Genomic DNA, 22158 nt, shown 5'->3' on the forward strand with positions numbered 1-22158 from the left:
CCCTGCACGCCATGTCACCGATTCCTTAACCGTCCACGAGCCATCCCACCCGCCATCCCACCCACATTCCTAGTCCTTCCCTGATTCTAGTCTATTCCCTGATTCTTTAACCATCCATGAGAGATCCTGCCCACATTCCTAGTCTTTTTCTTACTGTTGTTGTTCAGTCGCTAAGTCATGTATGATTCTTTGCCACCCCATGGCCTGCAGCATGCCACGCTCCCTTGTCCTTCACCATCTCCCAGAGTTTGCTCAGATTCATATCCATTGGTGGTTTATTACTGCCCCCCCCAAAACTCCGGGGCATCCAAAGTTCAAAAGTGAGAGGAGCTCATGGCTGGCGTCTGTCCCTCAGGTGAAATAAGGGACTTGTTCTTTGCTGTAGCTTAGCATGCAAGGTCAAGACCTTCTTTATGTGGATGGCCTCCTGATGGAATAGTGTCACTTAATGTAATGGGTGTGATGGTACATAAATGTTGCTCTAGGATTAATTACTTTGGGCATTCAGATCCTGATATGGTCACCATTTTCAAACCTTCCCCAAATGGTAATTTATCATCCCAGGTTGCCCCCAATTCTCTTTACATATTTGCCCTGTGACCCCCAGTCATTAGCTTTAAGCACTGCAAGTTAATTTCCTTTCATTCCTTCATGTGTTCATTCAGCAGATTATTTTCCAGTGCTTCCTATCCCAGGTTTTTTGCCCTTTTTCTTGTATTTCTTTTGAAGATGTACCGTCTTACGAGGTACCGTCCAAAGAAATACAAAACAAAATATGGCAGGCCATAAGATTGAACCAAACATCTTGTTCTTAGAAATCATCATTAGGCTCAAAAGTAGTTACAGGGTTAGTTTTTCACGGGGGCTAATGCAGGGTAAAAGGCTAATCTCACTTGTAATTCTTAGCAGCCCTCTCACTAACCATCTGGTTATTTGATCCCCCTGGTGCTCGCAGTCTTGTTCCCTTGCGGGAGTTGTGGGGGAGGGGGAGGGAATGCTTTGTGTCAAGAACAGAAGCAAGGCTGGAAGTTGTAAGACTCACCATCTACCAAAAGGTTCTCACAGAATATGAACCGTCATGAGGGAATATGCTCAAATAATCCAGAACACTTAAGCAAAACTTCAAGCCTCCAAGACTTTGCATTTCTCCTCTCCTCGGACATGAAATATACAGGCAAGTTGGGCTCTGCTTAGCAATCTGTTACAGATGTATTGAGGTTTTATAAAAAATGGTGTCTGTGACAATAAGTGGATGAGACTCTGAGGAGGTTGCACTTACCTTTCTCCTCCTGAAAATTGGCTCTTAGAAGCCTCCATCCTTTCCAAACTGAGAGTCTCCATAAGCATAGGAGAGGGTGGACTTTGATGGGTGTCTTTAGACTTTCCATCAGCCTTGCGTGCCACTTCCTGTCTCAAGACACCTTCAAGCACCTAGACCCACTGGGAAGAAAGTGCTGCTGCTGCTAGGTGTGTGAGATAAGAAACCGCGAAACCGCGGGTCTTCTTTGTCTGCAGCGTCTGTCTCCAGCTTAATACACTCCCAGGGATGTTCTCTATGGGCAGAAAGCACCTCTTTTCTTCTCTAAAATGTTCTTAGCTATTTAGAGCCTGTGATAAGGGGAGTTTATTTGTTCTCATTTCCCATCCGTTGAGCTTTACTCAAACTTATGTCTGGGGTTTTTATTGACCTAATTTACTTTATACTGTTTTCAGCTGATAACCATAAAATGGGGTTCTGTTTGTCAAGTGGAAGGGGAGTGGGGAGCAGGATGGAGCCATTGTCTTGGACTTAAGAGTTGACTGGGGTTTCTCTCATCCCCAACTCCCGCTGGCCCCGCAGTCAGGGGGCAGGAAGGTAACGGATTATGTCAAGTCTTCACTCTGTGGATCTGGTTTCAGCAGTTGGGTTGTTTCTTTTCATCAGTCTCAGATGGCTCCTGCCCCTAAACGGACTGTTTTACTTCATGTAAACCTCATTCTCTGCCAAGGAAAGAAAGAGGTGAGGAAGGAGAGCAAGAAAGGAAGAAAGGAAAAGAAAGAGGGAGGGAAAGAAGGAGGAAAGAAAGAGAAAGAAGGGATGAAAGAGAGAGTGGGAGAGAGGAGGGAGGGAGGAAAGAGAGAGAGAAGGAAGGAAGGAAAGAAAGAAAGAACCTTCTGAGGCAGGATGCGTTCGTATGAAAGACTGCCTCATTTCCTGCTCCTTTTTGGCTTGGATCATCACGTCCGTTCAGTAACATCAATGCAAGAGGGGGAGCTTGGTTTTCCTTGGTTGCCAAGGTCCTACCAGGGGATTAAGAAAGAAGGTCCACCCATGGGATCCTTCCTGGCACAAGTGAGAATTCCAGGAAATGGAGACACTTTCAAATACTTGTTTTACAAGAGACTTTGAATGTGAGAACCAACGTGGAATTTCTTTTTCCTTAGCAATATTTCCCTAGAAATCTCCCTAGCACCTACAGCCGTAAGTCAAAGGAGATAAAGTGGGGACATGAGTGGAGGTCATCCCACCTTACCCTTAGGTAGGGTTTCGCTGTGTTAGGAGCTTGTTCACGTATGAACTACGACTGAGTCTCATTCTTGTTTTTTTTTTTTTTTTTTAAAGTATCTCCATTTCACAAATGAGGAGAGACAGCTCAGAGATGTTAGACAACTTGCCTAAGGACCCACAGCCTGACCTTGAGCTCTACTTCCCTTTCTGTTTCCTCAGGCACTAGGTTGCATAGTTTGGGGGTGCCCTTGACAGTAACCTCTGTCTGAATTACATTCGTGGGGTTGACCTGTATCCTCAAGGTGCCTAAAGTACCCTTTGCACCTATTCCATTATAAAATATTTGTATAGATTCTCCTGTACCGACTTGTGCCAACCTACAACTGGCTGGGGAGGGAGGTGGCATGAGGGTGTGGTGGGAGAGATGGAGATTGTAAGGGTCCCCTTATAGAATTTTAAAGCCAACAACCCTTTTAAACCAGTCCATTCACTTTTTAAAAGATTTTTTGATGTAGACCATTTTAAGTCTTTATTGACTTTTTTTTTTACAGCATTGCTTCTGTTTTATGTTTGAGGTTTTTGGCCACGACGCATGTGGGATCTTGGCTCCCTGACCAGGGATCAAACCTACACCCCTTGTACTGGAAGATAGACTCTTAACCACTGGACCGCCAGGAAAATTCCCATTAACTTTTTTTTTATTAGTGTCAAAATCAACTTTTTTTATGGTTAAACTTTTTATTTTGAATTGGAGTATAGCCAGTCAACAATGTTGAGATAGTTTCAGACAGCAGAGACTCAGCCATACATATACATGTATCCATTCTCCCCCAAACTCCCCTCCCATCCAGTCTTCCAGGTAACACTGAGCAGAGTTCCCTGTGCTACACAGTAGGTCCTGGTTGGTTATCCATTTTAAATGTAGCAGCGTGTACATGTCCATCCCAAACTCCCCAACTATCCGCTCTCCCTGTCCTTCCTCCTGGCCACCATAAGTTCGTTCTCTAAGTCTGTGAGTCCGTTTCTGTTTTGTAAATAAGTTCCTTTGTATCACGTTTGTTTACAATGGAATACCACTCAGCTGTCAGACAGAATGAAATCATGCCATTTGCAGCATCACGGATGGACCTGGAGGTTGTCGTTCTGAGTTAAGGAAGTCACCCATTAATTTTTCTACACTGAGCCCGAAGCTTTGAGTGTCAAGTCTTGTCAGCGGCTGCGCAGGAACCAGAGGCCCAGGCTTCAAGCGTCCAGCACCGGGTAGACTTCGCTATGTCAGGAAGCCCCCTCCCCTTATCCTGGGTGCGGGCGGTGGAGGAGAGGGGTGCTTCCCTGTGTGGGGAAGTGATTTCCATCCACTCTGTGTTGACTGGTGGTGCTGAGTGGTTCTTGAGTGAGGGTCTGTTTACTAACATTTGTACCTGGTTGCCAAGAGCACAGGGGTGGGGTGGGATGGGGGAAGCCTTTCTTGGGGTGAAGCCTGAGCTGGGAGAGGATTTCAGGAGCCTGTGAAACATACCAGCCAGTGCAGCCGCCTGAGGGCTGGCCCTTTGTTGCTGGGGAGTCACCCAGGCAGAGCCAGGCTCCCAGCACCCCGGGGAGAAGAAGCGGATTCCAGAGGGGAAGCCCACACGGATCAGAAGTGAGGGCGGGTCGGGTCTACACAGAGAAGAATCTGTCCAGGGAGGGACAGCCTTCCCACATCTGTCTGTGCTGCCGAGGTCTCCTCTCCCTCTGGGTCCTGAGCTCTGCCCTCACCCCCCTGCCCACAGACAGGCTGATTTTACTTTCTAAAGACTGCGCTTCCCAGAAAACTTTTTTTTCCTCTCTTTCTATTGATCAAAAACAATTTTTTTTTCCAGGAAACGGGGGGCACAGATTACTCTGATTTCACATGGTTTGTGCCCGCACACAGTGAGGTCTAATAAACACGAGCAGTGCCCCAGAGCGCCCAGACACAAAAGGCTATTAGCTTTTAATTGAAACCCTCCCTCTGCCCCCCAGCCCCCCCAGTCCCTTCCAGGAACAGGAACTCAGGCCTTTGTGAAGCAGGGTCTATAGTGGAGGATTCTGCCAAAATGAAAGGAATCTTGGGTTGACCCAGAGCTGCGAGATGCTCTTTTGAGCACCACCCCCTTATGGCACTCAAAGGCTTTTCATTTTCTGAGCAGTATTGAAATTCTCATACAATGGAGGCCAAATCCTTGCGGTGGGGGTTGAGGGGTGGGAGGGGCGAAAGGGGCGAGGGCTGGCAGAGGAGGGGGCCTGGGGGAGTCCATCCTTTGTTATGTCTCTTCTTTCCTACCCATTACCTTTTTTTAAAAAAGTAAGTAAAAAGACCCAGTACACTTCATAATGAATAATGACATCACTTCCGGGAGCCCAACTGCTCCAGGGACCAGAGAAACGAGGAGAACAACAGACTATTTATAATTTCATTTTAAATTATTTTAAACACTCCCGAAGGAGTTCTTTGATATGCAAACATCTCGCCCAAACGGAGATAATTATTTATGGAGATGTGTGGCCCTTTGAAAGGGAGCTTTCCAATCCTTGGGCTCAGAGACTTCCTACAAAGGAAGAAGTTTCCAGATAAGAAGGGGCCGAGGGCTGATCCCCACCTTCCTCCCAGCCCTCCTCCCTCCTCCCCAGGGAAGAAAACTGCTTTAAAGATGAAACTTCCCAGGGTTACCACTTACAGCTCGAGTTACAAGTCTCAGGAGCAACCGTGTCTCCTCGTCCACAGTCGAGGTTGCAGGAAGAGTTCCTTTCTCGTCTCTGCAGCTCTCATCTTCTGCAAGGGAAGAGAAGCCACAAGCCTAGACCTTTGTCTCTGTCCCCCATCCACCTGAAGTCCACTGTGACTTACAAACTCCCAAGGGAGAAGGACGCTGCCCTGGGGACAGTTTGGGGTACTCACCTGGGATGGAGGTTCAGGGCTGGTAGACAGGCCTTCGGGAAACAGGACCCCAGCTGCCCACACTTGTCACAGCAGAAACCTCTTCGATTAGGATGGTAATGACCCTGGAGACTGCTCTTTTTCTTCCCCCTAGGTTTGTTTTTTTTTTACTTACTTTTGGTTCTGCTGGGTCTTCATTGCTGTGTGGACTTTCTCTAGTTGTGGCGAGCGGGGGCTGCTGTCTAGTTGCGGTGTGTGGGCTTCTCCTTGCGGTGGCTTCTCTTGAGCAGGGGCTCTGCAGGGCGCGTGGGCTTCAGCAGTTGTGGCTCACAGGCTCAGCTGCTCCGTTGCACAGGGGGTCCTAGTTTCCAGACCAGGGATTGAACCCACGTCCCCTGCACTGGCAGGCGGATTCCTAATCACTGGACAAACAAGGAAGCCCCTCTCCCCGGTTTTTCTTTTAAAATGATTTAACTCCAGAGCACCCAGTGCCCGCTGAAGCCTGGGGACATGTCCCCCTGCCTATCCCCCCAACCTGTCAGCATCTGTCACCTCCTGGACTGTCAGCAGCTTTGCACTTTTCCTCCAGGCAGCATCCCCCACCTCCACGCCCCCAGCAGCCCTTTCTACCCTTTTCAAGTTGGCCACTTGAGTGCTTCCCTGGCCTCAGTGATGGGAGGTTGAGGCACTCAGCCAACCTCAGCCTAACTCCCTCCCCTGCGGACCGGCAGGGCAGTGGGCCTCTGAGCCCAGGAGGAAAGGCTAAGGGAGAGCAGTCAGATCCCAAGAACCCAAGGGCATCCTTTCGTAAAAGAAGGCTTGTTATTTTTTGTTTGTTTTCTGAGTTTATTTTTTGTCATATATTTTCAAGGCAGGAAGTTGGAGAGTTAGTCCCTTATGCTGCTTACAGGTTAAGATGTCCTACCTGTGTTCACAGGTCAAGATATCAGGGACAAACCGCAGGAGGAAAGGGTTTTCTTTCTTCCTGAGTGGTTGGGGGTGAAGGAGGCAGCATAGAGAATGCAAAGGTGCCGTGGCCCCAGCATCCCAGGAGGAGCCCTCGGCAGGGGAAGGCGAGGGTACGGAAAAGACTCACATGAGCACGGCCCACCAGTGCTGGTGGCCCAGGCTGAGGACACGAGGGTGCGTGACCCCGGCCTTCCCAAGGAGGAAGCCGTAGTCCACAGACAGGACGAGGACAGACAGGATCTCAACCTTCTTCTTCTTTTTCTTCTTTTTTTAAGCAGTTTTAGGTTCATTGCAAAATCAAGCAGAAAGGGCAGAGTTCTGGAAACCAAGCATGGGCATTCAAATGAGGGTTCAAGAACATTCCCAGGCACTTCCTGCTCCCCCTCAAGCACAGCCTCCCCCACCACTGATACCCCCCGTCAGAGCGGTCCACTGGTCACAACGAGCTCACACCGACACATCAGGCGTCACGCCAAGTCCACGGTTCACAGCAGGGTCCACCCTAGCTGAGCTGTGTTCTGTGGGCTTGACTGTGTGACATGTTGCCACGTGTCCATCACGATGTATCATTCAAGGTGTTTTCACCCTTCTCTGCTCTGTTCAGCGTCCCACTCCCCTCATCCCTGGGATCCCAGGGCTTTTGAGTTTTGCAGCTGAAACTTGTGACTTAACAGCTATTTTTTTAAAATGGCACCTTATTTGTTTAGCCCTTCTAAGGGGGGTATCCTTACTTCCCACACCGATTTGGGACTGTGAGAGGAGGTTTGACTGTTTACTATCTGTTTGCAGGGTGGGAGGAGAGATGTAACCTTCCTAGAGAGGCTGATTATTCTGTTTGTAAAGGTTTCTCCTGGCCGCACCATGGGCTTTTGAGCTCTCAGAGGCTGGATGTGGGCTTTGAAAGTGAAAGTGTTAGTCAGTCATTTCTGACTCTTCAGTGACCCCATGGACTGTAGCCTGCCAGGTTCCTCTGTCCATGAATTCTCCAGGCAAAAATACTGGAGTGGGTAGCCATTTCCTTCTCCAGGGGGTCTTCCCAATTCAGGGATCGAACCCACATCCCCCGCAATGCAGGTGGATTCTTTACCATCTGAGCCACCAGGATGTGGGCTTTGGGAAGTCTAAAGATGATGTGGCATCGTTGCTCCCTGGCCTGTCCTCCCCACCCTGAGTTTGTCCTCAGGGCAGTTTATCAGAATTTGACCTTCTCTGTGGTACTGATTTACAGACCAGGAAGCCAAGGACGCAGGGATATGGGGGTGAGGTGGGGGATGGGGGCCAAGCTAGTTAGGAGCCAGAACTGGAAGACAGAGACCTGGAAACAACTTGTAGCTTCTTCTTATTTTAAAGCAATGGTAAATAGATTTGTGATGTCAAAACGTCTAAGTCTATTGACCATTTTCTCTTCTCAGTCAATATTTCCGTCCCGATGGTATCAACACAAGGATTTGGGCAGCCTAGGGCCATTTGTAAGGGGATTTGCCTTGTGCACAGAGTTCGATTTTAGATTTTGATGGAAAGGAGCAGTGCAAGAGAAAGAGTGGGGAGTGAGGGAACTGAGCTGGATTATGACTGTGATGCTGGCTGTTAGACAATTCTGTGCATTTGTCCAAAATCATAGAACTGGACAGGATGATGATTTATGTAAGTAGGTTAAAAAGTAGGTTCTAAAAAGGAAGAAAAAAGATCTTTATTGGAGGTCAGGAAACATGAGACTATTTCTTTTATTTTTTTTAATTGGAGTAGAGTTGATTTACAACTAATTTATGTTAGTTTCAGGTGTGCAGCAAAGGGATTTAGTTATACATATACCCGTCTCTACCTATTTAACTATTGGAGAAGGCCATGGCACCCCACTCCAGTACTCTTGCCTGGAAAATCCCATGGACGGAGGAGCCTGGTAGGCTGCAGTCCATGGGGTCACTAGAAGACTGTGTAACTTTCAAGTAGACAACCTGAGCGACTCACTTTCACTTTTCACTTTCATGCATTGGAGAAGGAAATGGCAACGCACTCCAGTGTTCTTGCCTGGAGAATCCCAGGGACGGGGGAGCCTGGTGGGCTGCCGTCTATGGGGTCGCACAGAGTCGGACACGAATGAAGCGACTTAGCATCTATTTAACTATATCTTTCTTCAGATTCTTTTCTCATATATATCATTATAGAATATCGAGTAGCATTCCTTGTGCTATCTAGCAGGTACTTGTTTATCTATTTTATCTATACTACTGTCTATATATATATATATATATATATATGGTGTTTCTGGAACCAAACAAAGAGGTCATCCTCCCATCCTCCCCTCTTTCTAGTTTTCCTCAGTCCCAGAGGGAGCTGGGCCCACCCCACCCCATTGCGGCTTGCAGCTTTGTCTGCTCTCTGAAGTTCAAGTTCATTCACTTCCATCATCTGTTTTGTGTCAGTGTTTCAGCATCTGTTTGGCTGTAGTGCGATGGGTTACACCCATCTCAATAATCTTCCTCTTTTTTCTTGTGTAACTTGCCAGTTCCAACAATAAGTTCAATTGCTGGACTCTGGGAGCCGACATGCCATCCAAAGAGAGAAAAGAAGCAGAAAAAGAAAATTAGGGCAACACTGGCTGCTGAAGAACATCAGAATTACAAGGCTTTTAGAACTTGTCTGGTTCATTCAAATTTCCTCTGCCTGTTGGCTTGAAGGTTTGTTTTTAAGAGTCTGCTTTCCGAGGTAACGCATAAGAGCCCCGTCGAGACATGGGCTGTTCATTGTAAACACTGGGCTTCTCCAAAGCCCGTGACGGCCACGCCCCTCGGGAGGCTGAGTCCACAGGTGGGCTCCCAGCTACTCCTGAGTCTGGCGAAGGCACAGGTGCAGGTGAGCGCCCAGACCCGGGGCTGAGATTCTGTATCCTCAAACTGGACTCTAGACATCCTCCTGGTTCACCTGCCACAAGCCTGTGAAAGAGGAAACGGCCCAGTGGTCATTTTGACCTCAATGCATCTTAGTGTCATGAGCTTTTCAAAAATGAAGAGACCTTAGTTTCATTTTAAGCCATGAGTTTGGCAAAAGCGTAAATTAGATAATTCGGGGCTTGTACTCTTCTTCACCTGGTTGTTTTTCTCTTTCTTCTGTTTGTGTTGATATTATCTAACTTTAGATGATGAAAGAGTTCGATGCATCTTTTAGTCTCATCACGCGAGTTCCTTCTAGTTCTTTCAGTGTGCCTCCTTTTGTTTTACTCAGAGCCTGATTTGTGTTTGATAGTTAGCTCGGTGTAGTGTGTGTGTGTGTGTGTGTGTGTGTGTGTGTGTGTGTAGTGTGTGTGTGTGTGTGTGTGTGTGTGTGTGTGCGCGCGCGCACGCGCACATCTCTCTGCATCTGCACACAGGCATGTCTTTGTTGTTGTTGAGTTGCTCAGTCGTGTCTGACTCTTTGTGACCCCCATGGACTGTAACCTGCCAGGCTCCTCTGTCCATGGGATTTCCCAGGCAAGAATACTGGAGTGGGTTGCCATTTCCTTGTCCAGGGGATCTTCCTGACCCAGGGATCGAACCTGTGTCTCATGCATTGGCAGGTGGGCATCACCCTCCCTTTGGGTCCTGGTCTGCTTTGGCAGGGAGGATACGACCCCAAGTTCTCTAGACTTCACTCCAGGAATTTGGTTCAAATCCTGCCTTGGATTAGCTGAACAGCTTTTGTTCTGTTAACAATATTGTTTTCTTGATCATGGGGGCCCTCTATCACCACCCAGCACCGTGCCCTACACCCATAGGTGCACAGGGCATCCGCAGAATAAGGGGCTGAAGTACAGAGCAGCTGCCAGCTCATGGATGCCCCAGGGTGACAACTTCCAGCCTGGCTGCAGGTTGGCATCATCAGAGAGATTCCCCTGTCAGGACCCCACCCACAGGGGCCTGATTCTGTGGGTCTAGGGCAGGGCCCGGGCATCCAGCACCCTCGGCATCAAGGCTGAATCCCGCCACTGCCAAGGGGCCCATTGCTTTCTTTTGAGTTTCCTGAAACATGTTGAAAGCCTGAAATACCCGCTGCAAATCCTGCAGTTTCCCAGGTTCCTGCTCCGTGGTCCAGGTCTTTGAGGGCCCTGATGCTCCTAGACTGGTCATCCCCAGGCCTGAATGTCGTGGGTGACACCTGAAACCTCTGCTTAGCATCTCTTCTTCTTGTCCTGAGGATGGGTGGGTGGGAGCATGCATCTTCCTGAGACTTGCCCCAGAGAGACATCCAGGTCCACTGGCTTCATAACAGTGTGGGGAATGTGTACCAGGTGTGGAAGAGTGTCCCTTCCTGCCCACGTGGTGGAGAGGGGAGGATGGGGTGGGGATGGGGGGCAGCGTCTGGCAGGAAGAACTACTGTTCCATCCTGTCCTGATCCCCCAGCCTCATCCTATGCAATTAGCAGCAAGCGTGTGTGAGCCTAAGACATCTATTGTTTCGAAATCTGACTCATCTTTGAACAATTATGATCATAGTCATGTGATTCTAGCCCTGGAATACCTATTATTAAGATGCTAATCTCCAAATGAGAAGAAGAAATACAGGTATCTCTTTAAAGAAAAGACAGGTGTGTAGCTCTTTGTATATTTCATCATAATAGGGTAAACGCAGAAGGCTGGGTGGAGGAGGCGTGTTGATGGTATCAGAGGGCCTGACTCCGGGTCTCAGCTCTCGGCCTACTGGTGGCGGGTGACCCTCCCCGTCAGCCCCAGCTCCCTCCTCAGTAGGTTGGGGCTGGCAGTGCTCTCTTGAAGGTTTGTGCGCGAGGGATTAGGTGAGGCGCAGTATGTGAAAATTTCTCTGACAGCCCCAAAGCGCCGCCTAGATTATTAGCTGTGGCTATCAGTTTGAGAAACTGGCTTTCCTAATGAGCTGCTCAATTTAACTGCAACCCACCTGCTGGCTTGGGAGGCCCGTCCACGGCTGGAGCCACCACTGGAGGGGTCACTGGGGTGAGCTGCAGGGCCCACGTAAGGGGGGTCACCCTCGGCCATGTCTCCATCCTTTCTTCTCAGAGCCACTGCTGTGCCCGGAGAGGTTCTGAGTGTCTGGACAGGAGAGCCTGGCCAGTGAAGGATGCGGGTGGGAAGAAGCTGGGCCCAGGAAGTGAATAGGAAAGGGCTTCGCTCCAGGACCAGGGGTCCTGGGAGGCAGGGAGGGTGGAGGGTGACAGAAGAGTTGTTTGACAGAGGCAAGAACTGCCCAGATGGGTCAACAGCACACTTCTTGGGCCATGCTGGGGAGATGCCCCACTCTGTCTGAGCCCAGGCCTCGGGACCAGGAGAGAGGAGGAAAAATAATTTTCCCTCCTTTCAAGGTTCTTAGCTGAGATGCTCCCACCCCAACCCAGCTCCCTGTAATAAAAGACAGTCAACAGAAGAAAAACAAACAAGTTTAATAACATGTGTCCCTCCTGTGTACAAGGGAGATGCCCAGGAAACCTGAGCAAGTCTTGGAAACAGCCCAAGCCTCCATCTTAAATGCCATCTCCAGCTGGAGACAAAAGATTTTCGGAAGGGGGAGGCCAGTTCTGGGAGGTGGCGGGAAAAAGCCCAGTAGATAAGGGCACAGCTGTTGGGCAGACTTAACTCCATGGATACGAGATTCTAGAGATATAGCCAGTCTTCTCCTCCTGGTACAGACAGGAAGACACTCTTGTTATTCAGTCGTGTCCGACTCTGTGACCCCGTGGACTGCAGCATGCCAGGCTTCCCTGTCCTTCACTATCTCTCGGAGTTTGCTCAGACTCATGTCCACTGAGTCTATGATGCCATGCAACTATCTTATCCTCTGTTACCCTCTTCTCCTCCTGCCTTCAATCTTTCCCAGCATTTCCCTTATAAATATAAATGTCTCTTACTAAAAGTTAGCATTAACTGGTTTTCAGAGCCTTTCAACGTCCATTGTTTCTTAGAAATAATCAGCCTAAAATAATCCTTAACCCAAAGAGACATATTTCGTGTGGCTTATTCTACTCCCCTCCCCCTGCCCCAGAAATGCACCTGGAAACCCATGGAGAGGACTCAGGGAGCACCTGCTGAAATGATGGAGAACCCCGTAGCACATTCGCCCATCAGCTCTCTGTGTCCACACCACACACACTCAGGGAAAGGCGGCTGTGGAGCCTGCAGTGGACGGGGACTGAGACTCCGTGTCAGCAGTTCCCCAGCTGTTATTGATAAACAGGGAAAGTCTTAAGACCCTGAGTGCTTGCTGACATCTGTGTGCAACCTCTGGACTGTCCTGGGGAGACGGGCTCCTTTGGAGCTCATACTGCAGCGTGGCAGGGGGTCACCCAAGAATCTGACCCTGGTCCAAAGATGCATTATGGCTGAGTGGGCTGTGCCTTTGGACTATAAGATGGTGACCGTTTCCTGTTCCTTTTCTGCGCATCCTGATATGGGCTCTCTCACTTGGCCATTTTGTTCCATGATCGCCAGGCCCTTGTTTAGGGACGTCGAGGGGATGCATGCAGCAAAGGTTCAGAGGTGGTTCTGGAGCCTAGGTGGGCAGAGAGCCACGTCCACTCTTCCTGAAGCTTTGCTTGTCCCAGGGGCATCCCTATGGCTCCTCTACAGGTGAACCAAGGGAGTGACCACTCCCTGCGTGTGACCCTTGCCTCCTTGCACCCTTTCCCTGACGCTGTCAACAGTAGGGAACTGACAACCTTTCTTTGGCACCGATTCACTCCCAGGCTCGGTCCCAAGGAGAAACCCTGGGTGGTGGGCATCATCTTTTTTCTCACAGACCAATTGAGAAAATGGAGGCATGGACAGGTGAGGGGCACACACCTCAATCCATGGGGTGCTGAAAGTCAGACCAGGGGCTGGACTTCAGCGCCTGTGCTCGGTCACTCAGACCCTCTACAGACAGACTCCAAACCTGCCCCACGTGCGTGGCCCTGGAGAATGTGGCGGGTGGGGTTTTCTTCAGTCATAGGGATAGCACTTGGATTTTGACTATTGAACCCTTCTTGTAGACTTGGTCTAGATGTAGGTGGCTGAACACAGGGAAAAAATTCGGACTTAATCAGACTCGACCTGCTTTTGAGGGAAATGCAGAATAAGTTGAGAGCTAGGCCCTCTTTAATCCTCCATCGAATTAGCCTGATGACAGGGCTACCTTCATCTAAGTGGTACATGGTCAAAGTGGGTTAATCCAGCTTTAGCTTAAGCTGGGGCTGGTTGCAGGGTTGTGGGGCCACCCCCCATCAGGGAGACGCCCGCTTCCTCTAATTCGCTGTGAAGGAGGAGTCTGTTGCCCTTTCTGGCTCGTGTGAGTTTATATCATCATTTCTATAAACATGTCCGTAAAGCACTTTTGGTCTCAGCAGATTAGGGATGGCTTGAAGCTGGACGTTTAGAACAGCCTGAGTGTTAGGTGCTCAGTCACGTCGGACTCTTTGCGATCCCGTGGACTGCAGCCTGCCAGACTTTCCTGTCCTCCACTATCTCCTGGAATTTGCTCAAGTTCTGCCTATATAGTTACATTTAAATTATGCAGCAATAAATAAATATCATACAAGTCTCTCTCTCCCTTTAAAAATATGTATTTATTAACTTATTTATTTTGGCTGTACCGGGTCTTGGTTGTGGCATGTGGACCCTTCATTTCCTCACCAGGGATCAAGCCTAGGACCCCTGCATTGGCAGCAAGGAATGAGTCTTAGCCACTGGACCACCAAAGAAGTCCCTGTCTCTTTTTTAATTCTTTATTTTTAATTGGAGGATAATTGCTTTATAATATTGTGTTGGTTTCTGCCATGTATCAACATGAATCAGCTATAGGCATTCACATGTCCCTTCCCTCTTGAACCTCCCTTCCACCTGCCACCCCATCCCACCCCTCTAGGTTATCACAGAGCACTGAATTTGAGCTCCCTGCATCATACACCAGGGATCTATAAAAAATAGATTTCCACCAGCTAGCTATAAAAAATGGAATCTGAAGTAGTTTTGGAGGCTTCTAGAATTGTGTCTCAGCAAATTCTCTCTTCGCATCAGTTTATACTTCATCTGAATCCTCCCGATTTCTTGGCAGCTGTGTGCCTCGAGGCCTTCAGGGATGTCTTTCACAGTGAAGGCGTTTGGTCAGTGGTCACTGTGTCGATGCTAGTACACCCTGACTGGCCCAGGGGACATTTTCCTTCCCGTGTCCACAGGGTTTTTGTCCCAATGTGATAAGCACAGCAAGGCAGGAAAGCGAGGACACATGGACACCAAAATCTCTAGGCGCTCCAGGTGATATTATTTTGAAAGGCACGTATCCAGAGGCCAGAGGTCTCTGTGTTCTGAAGTCAGATATTCGGGGCCATCTAAAAGCTGAATACCCCCCAAAATAAGGGAGAGGTGACACTGGGGGTAAGATCTCAGAGAAGGTCGAATCTTACTCCTTCTACCCTAAATTAAAGTGCCTTCCCATCCTAGGTGGAGAGCATCTGGCCTCCAACCTTCAGATGGGACGTACCTATATCTCTCAGCTCTGAAATTCGACTTGCATTGAAATTAGATGGGGCCACGATTAAAAGTGCTGACATTGCCACTCGGTGCTCTGTGATGACCTAGAGGGGTGGGATGGCGGGATGGGTGGGAAGGAGTCTCGAGGGAGGGGATATATGGATACATACAGCTGGTTCATGGATGTTATACAGCAGAAATTAACATATTTAAAGCAGTTACCCTCCAATTAAAAAATAAATCAGAAAAAAAAGCAAGAATAGCAAAAAAAAAAAAAAAAAAAAGTATTGCTATTGAGACGTGTGACCAAAGAGCTGTGACCTCTCACCCTCCCTGGTCTGTTTACTCCGCGCAGGGACCTGATGCCGAGGACCCTGGACGGCCAGATCACCATGGAGAAGACGCCCAGCTACTTCGTGACGCGCGAGGCGCCCGCGCGCATCTCGGCCATGTCCAAGGACACCAAGCTCCTGGTGGTGGTGCGGGACCCGGTGACCCGGGCCGTGTCGGACTACACGCAGACGCTCTCCAAGCGGCCCGACATCCCCAGCTTCGAGAGCCTGGCCTTCCGGAACCGCTCGGCGGGCCTGGTGGACCGCTCGTGGAGCGCCATCCAGATCGGCCTGTACGCCGAGCACCTGGAGCGCTGGCTGCGCCACTTCCCCGCCCGCCAGATGCTCTTCGTGAGCGGTGAGCGCCTGGTGCGCGACCCGGCCGGCGAGCTGGGCCGCGTGCAGGACTTCCTGGGCCTCAAGCGCATCATCTCGGACAAGCACTTCTACTTCAACCAGACCAAGGGCTTCCCCTGCCTCAAGAAGGCGGAGGGCAGCGGCCGCCCCCACTGCCTGGGCAAGACCAAGGGCAGACCCCACCCCGAGATCGACGCGCAGGTGCTGCGGCAGCTGCGGGATTTCTACCGGCCCTTCAACCGCAAGTTCTACCAGATGACGGGCCACGACTTCGGCTGGGACTGATGGCACCCTCTTGGGCTTAGGAAATATTGAGAGAGATTATATGTATGTAAAATGTACAGAAATCTATTTTATAATAATTTATTTTTAATTCATAAGCAATTAATTCACTAAGCTGCCTAGCCACACTCTTTTAGAGAGTCACGTAATCTGTTAACATTCCAAAGTGTTTTCTGATATTTTCTTGTCCTTGCAATGGATGGTGCTTCCATTTTTTTTTTTCCTCCTTTGAGTTTCCTTTCTACCCATTGTATTTAAAGAAAAGCACAACTTGAGATTTTTGTTGTTACGGGTATGCAGCCTTCGATCGCTGTCTGGATTCATTTGTCATCTCCTTGTTCTGAAACTCCAGTTTCCCTGGCTGCCTGGCCACCTCTGGGAGCTCTGAGGTGACAGACTGCCACGTGGCAGCTTCCTCGGCCACTTTCTGACACGTCCAAGGGCGCAGACTCCAGACCACAGTGCTAGGTCCGCCGCCCCGCCCCCACACCCCCTCAAGTCCACTCAGCACTGGGGAGAATCGCTACTTTGGCAGGGACATCCATGTCCTCTTAGAGCCTGCTGGTGAGGGGTCAAGTTCATGGACTTTAGCTTTTGATTTTGAAGGCTGCCGCCTTGCCTCCTCTTCTGCCCCATCCCCAGTTCATCAACTGGCTTGAAGTGTATGTAAATGTCAGAACCCCCTCCGCCCCCGCCCACCACCCCACAGCACCTTTCCCAGGTCCTGTGCTTGGCTGCTGCTTTAGAAATAAAGATGCTCCCTTCTAATTTGCATGCGAGTGCATCATGCTCTGTTCTCAGGCAGACAGTTCTTGCCTTGACATACCAAAGAATCCCCCCGGCTAGCAGAATGACCAGCATAAACCAGGGGTGCTGGGTGTCAAGACCTCAAGGGGTCAGGTGCCTTCCCTCCTGACTCCACCAAGATGCCAGGACCAGCCCCCGTTTGGGGTCTGGAATTCCTCTCCTTGAAATTTCTAGCTCATCTCAGACAACATAGTCTGTAGCCAACAGCCAGACAGAACCAGGAGTGGCTCTTATAAAAAGAGACTGGGAACGCTGGCCCCGTGTTGCCTGTGACACTCCAGCCTGGGCTATCTCTTGTTCTAGCCAGGCCCCGGCAGGAGAAGTACCAGCCTAGTAGCTGCTGATGTGGAATGCTCTCCTCTGCTTCTCTCTGGAGGGAGGGGTGGGGTGGGAAGGCTGGGGGAGTCATTTGATGCTGACCAGCTAGTGGCTCTTGGGTAACCGTATAGCAATATGACATAATAATAATAATCTCTTCACTTGATCCTCAGTTTTCTAACCCAGAATGGTTCTACCATCAAAGAACTGTCATTTGCATTATACTTTCATCAAGGAATATATGGGAAGATGTGGTCAACCTGGTTGGGTTGCAATAGTTACAAAGGACACTTTTGTCTGTTCTATGCGATAACTCGCTCGCTAGAGAAACAAAACACTGGTCTTTAAGGGATGTCTTGCGGATAAGCTGATTTGTCTTTGCCCACGTAGCTAGTCTGTGCTTAGCAGCAAAACTGTCATCATGTAGGTTGGGTATAGGAGGATGGACATGGGGAGGGGGCAGGGAGCTGTGCATTCCTGAGATGCTATAATCATTCCATAGCTTTGTTACTGCCTCTACCAAGCCGAGGTGAACCTGCACTTAGGGGAATGCCCATAATCACGGGGTGGTTCTCCCTTCTTGCTGCTTGGGTGTCAAAGACATCCTCATAAGGGTGCTGATTGATCATGCATTTCTCCAGTCAGAAAGCTAATTAGAAATAAAACCGGAACACCGCCTCTTTTCCGTTACAGTAGAACATGGCTTCAAGTCCGAGTCAGTCCACAGCCACCACCTGCTCCTGCGCCGTCTGCTTTCTGGCTGCTTTGGTGCCCTGATGTGGCACGTGATGTCCAGTTGCAGAGTAGTTCAGAGAAGGGCTTGCCACAAAGCCGTGGGGGAAATGCACACAAGCTTCTCCTTCCCCTCCGGGTCCCTGCTTGTCTTTTCAAGCTGGACCATTTTTGATTAAGTTGTTTATTCTCTGCCTTAAAACTGAAACAGGAAATCCTCAGCTTGAAGGAGGGTCATTTAGTCATGAACACTGAAGTGAGTCAAGGTTCCATTCTAGGTCAAATCCTTGAATCCAAACAGATGTTGATAATTAGCATTGAAGGACTAGAGTGAGTTTTTCCGTGGAAGACAAATAAATCATATTTCCTGTGCATCTCTTCCTAGGGGTCTGAGGGCTTGCGGTTTCTGACTGCTCCCGACAGCTCCCAAGGTTACACTCCATCGCGTGATACTTATTACAGGGCCCACATGCCTTCCTCCTGGAGAAGTCAGGCAACACATAAAATCAGGCCTTAACTTTCTTCCTGTTCCAGCCATTTGCAAGATCACCAACTTAACTTTTTCGCTGCTAGAAGGCAAACGCCATATCACCTCTTGGCAAATTTTGTCCTAACACACGTTTTGGGTTTCTTCCAGGTTACAGGAAAAGCTCTGATATTCATGAGGTACTCTTTACTCCACTCAGTGTGTTTAAAAACAAACAAAAATGCTGAGAAAAAAATTGGAGGTTTCTGTTATTCCTATCTAGCCCACGCTGTCTTTGAGGTGTTTGTCCAGGAGTCTGTGAACTTGGTACGTGGGACCTGGAAAGGTGTTTAGGTACACAGACTGCATGATGAACATCTAGTTGGAAGATGAAGGAGGAGAAATTGTCTCCTTCCTCCTAGGAAGTCACTCTGAGTGACAGGTACATTATAGACATTGGAGAAACAGAGTGTCAGGTCCTGCCAGGATATTTTCATAAGAAAGGAAAAATGGAAGAGTCCATTCAACTAGAGACACTCAGTGTCGAAAAGGCCAAGGTGGAAGTCCATGTCTTTTTCTTTTCAGTTGATCAAGAAAGATGGTCAATAAAACTTCAAGGTGTGGTTAGATTTTTTTTTTTCACTTTTATAACATTAATTTATGACTGAGTTTCGTTCAACCCAGTAATCTGAAATACTGTGCAAATCCTAGCTGTTTCCTCTATAACCTGGATGTTAGAATAGCCAATATGTACAAAAAGGAAAAAAAAAATTAAATCAAGTATTTTGTCCTATGTATAACACAAATTAATTTTACACAGAGAAAGATGTTTCTAGGAAAATGAAATTCTGGTAATTCATACTATTTCTTTGTATGAACAAATAAAATATATTTTACCAACTCATGGGTACTTCTGTGTTTTATTATGTGTTGTGGATGGACAGGGAGGTGGTGGTTGTTGTTCAGTCACTAAGTTGTGTCCAAATCTTTGTGACCCCATGGACTGTTGCCCACCAGGCTCCCCTGTCCTCCACTTTCTCCTGGAGTTTGCTCAAATTCACATCTGTTGAGTCCGTAATGCTATCTAACCATCTCATCCTCTGGCACCTTCTTCCTTTTTCCTTCAGTCTTTCCCAGCATCAGGGTCCATATCTTTAGCAAACAACCTGTTTTCTTCTAACAAAGCATACCATCTCCATGGTTATATGGTTTATTATTTACTACTTTAAACATTCAATTCATTCTTCTACTTGATATTTTAAAATTTTCAATTGAGATTTACTTTCTGGTGGCATTTTATTTTATTGTTATTTTCTAAAAATATTTATGTCTTTGGCTGTGGTCTTATTTGGTCTTAGTTGCAGCATGTGGGATCTTTAGTTTTAGCATGTGGGATCTGGTTTCCTGACCAGGGATTAAACCTGGCCCCCTACATTGGGAGACGGAGTCTTAGCCACTGAACCACCAGGGAAGTCCCTCTGGTTGCATTTTAAAGTAGCTGACACTAAGTTAATAAATTAAGGCTCAAGAATCCTGACCTCTTATTTTTGTTTGTTTTATAAGCCTCTTTATTGAGGCGAGATTGGTATACAAAAAATGTGCATGTTTAACGTATACCACTGGATGAGTTTAGTGTAAGAACACACCCGTGAAACCAACGCCATAAACATAGCCATCACCTCCAAAGTCCCCCCCCACCCACTATTTTTATTTATATTTTTGTGGTAAGAACATTTTACACAAGACCCGCCCTCTTAGCAAACTCTTAAGAATCCACTATAGTATTGTTAACCGTAGGCACTATGGTGTATATTAGGTGTCTTGGATTTAATTCATTTTGTGGAACTGAAATTTTATTCAATTTAAAAAGGAGACACCTTAACAGTTTCAAGTGAATAGCCATTCTCTCATGCCATAAAGAAGCGATCGTAATTAAAAGCATAAATATTAATAGAACAAAAACTAATTGATGCTAATAATTCCTAGTTATGTATAACTCGAACCATGTTTGCCATAAGCTAACCTCTGCTCCTGGCAAAGGTCACTCCTGTTGAAGGCTTGCACTTAACCTGAGATGTGCATTCTTGCCATGAAGGAGGGAAGAGAATTGAAGAGGGAACGATTTGCTTTTTGGGGTTGAGTCCAGCTTACCATTTTGGAAAGGTAGTGAGAAGAGCACCCCTCCAAATGGGGGGATGCCTGCTGCTCAGCTAAGAAACAGGTCTCCAGTTAACATTTGGTGTTGAAAAGCCTGCATTTTATAGAGCTCACTCCTTCAAACCCAGGAGTATGCCACTGGTTGATATATTTGTGGGTCTTGAGTGCTGACCTGACCTCGCACCCCAGCCCATCAATTTCTTGCTTTTTCTACAGAAAGGTAATAAAAGGGACCTAAAATCTACTCATTAACCTGATGGCACAGTTTAGAGCAGTATTTCTCAAGCTTGGGCAAATACTCGGATGACCTAGAGAGGTCTTAAAAATTACTGACGCTCTAACACACCTCAGAACAATTACATTAGAATCTCTAGGGGACAAGGCCCCAACGCTGGTACAAAAGCTCCCTGAGCTTGCACTTGGAGGGCATTATGCTTAGTGAAATAAGTCAGACAGAGAAAGACAAATACTGTGTCATCTCACTTACGTATGGAATCTAAAACGGCAAACTTGGGGAAATAGAGCAGAATGGTGGTTACCAGGGGCCGGGAGTGGAGGAAATGGGGAGGTATTGGTCAAAGGGTACAACATTCCAGTTACAAAAGCTTGAGTATTTAACATATAGCATGGTGATTATAGCTTATAATACTGTATTCTGTACCTGAAAGTTGCTAAGAAAGCAGATCTTAAAGGTTCTTTCCACAAACAAAAAAAGAAATGGCAGTTATGGGACAGGACAGAGGAGCTCGTAGACTGTAGCCAGTCAGGCTCCTCTGTCCATGGGGTTTTCCAGGCAAGAATACTGGAGTGGGTTGCCATTTCCTCCTCCAGGGGATCTTCCCTACCCAGGGACCTAACCCAGGTCTCCTACATGGCAGGCGGATTCTTTACCTTCTGAGCCACTAAGGAAGCCCAGCTGATACAGTGGTGGTCATCAAATTGCAATTTAATTAATTTATTGATTGATTTGGCCACGCTGCATAACCTGGCAGGTGGGATCTTAGTTCCCTGACCAGGGATCAAACCCATGCCCCTGCAGTGAAAGCGCAGAGTCCTAATCACTGAACCACCAGGGAATTCCCTAAGTTACAATTAATAAACATATTCAATCAAGACATACCCTTTCAACTTACACAATGGTATGTGTCAGTTATATCTCAGTAAACCTGAAAAAATTTTTATAATATGAAAATCTCCCCAACTGACTCTCTAATATGGAGCTGAGGCTGAGAGCCTTGGTTCTCTGTGTGTGTTTCTTGGACCACATCAGCATTCCCTGGGAACTTGATAGACACACAAATCCTCGGACCTGGTATCAGACCTACTGAGTCAGAAGCTCTGGGTTTCACGAGCTTTCCAGATGATTCTGATTCCTACTAAAGTCTGAAAACCAGCGTGTGAGAGCCTAGACTTCACTTCAGTTTAACACTGGAGAGCTTGGATTCTTCTTCAGGTACCTTTTCCTCTGCTCCGTGTTCTTTACTGAGAACAGCACTAAGCAGTCACCCCTTGGAACTCTGGGTCTTCTCTAAGGGAAAGTCCATCTGGCAGCATTTCAAACAGTGGTCATCACCACCTGGTGTCCCTCACTCCACTGGGTCCTCTTTGATGTGGCAGCCCTCAAGCTATCATCACTAACCTATTCCTGCTGCTGCTGACAAGCGCTCAGTTGTGTCCGACTTTTTGTGACCCCATGGACTGTAGCCCTCCAGGCTCCTCAGTCCATGGGATTCTCCAGGTAAGAATACCGGTGTGGTTGCTGTGCCATCCTCCAGGGGATCTTCCCAACCCAGGGATGGAACCCTGGTCTCTTATGTCTTCTGCATTGGCAGGTGGATTCTTTATTACTAGCGCCATCTGGAAAGACTGACCTGTCCCTGAAACTGCCCAAAAGTGGGATG

General features: G+C 48.0%; 1 protein-coding gene across 1 annotated transcript in view; it reads left to right on the forward strand.

Annotated features, from left to right (window-relative positions):
* LOC109574448 (heparan sulfate glucosamine 3-O-sulfotransferase 3B1) overlaps positions 1 to 19000 on the forward strand; it is a 43514-nt gene extending 24514 nt beyond the window's left edge. The window contains exon 2 of the mRNA XM_019982471.2: positions 15162 to 19000. Coding sequence (XP_019838030.2) covers positions 15162 to 15780 — 619 coding nt within the window. The 3' untranslated portion in view covers positions 15781 to 19000. The remainder of the gene's footprint in view (positions 1 to 15161) is intronic.
* Positions 19001 to 22158: the final 3158 nt, after the last annotated feature.

Source organism: Bos indicus, chromosome 19, assembly GCF_029378745.1.
Source record: "Bos indicus isolate NIAB-ARS_2022 breed Sahiwal x Tharparkar chromosome 19, NIAB-ARS_B.indTharparkar_mat_pri_1.0, whole genome shotgun sequence".
NCBI classification, from domain to species: Eukaryota; Metazoa; Chordata; class Mammalia; order Artiodactyla; family Bovidae; genus Bos; species Bos indicus.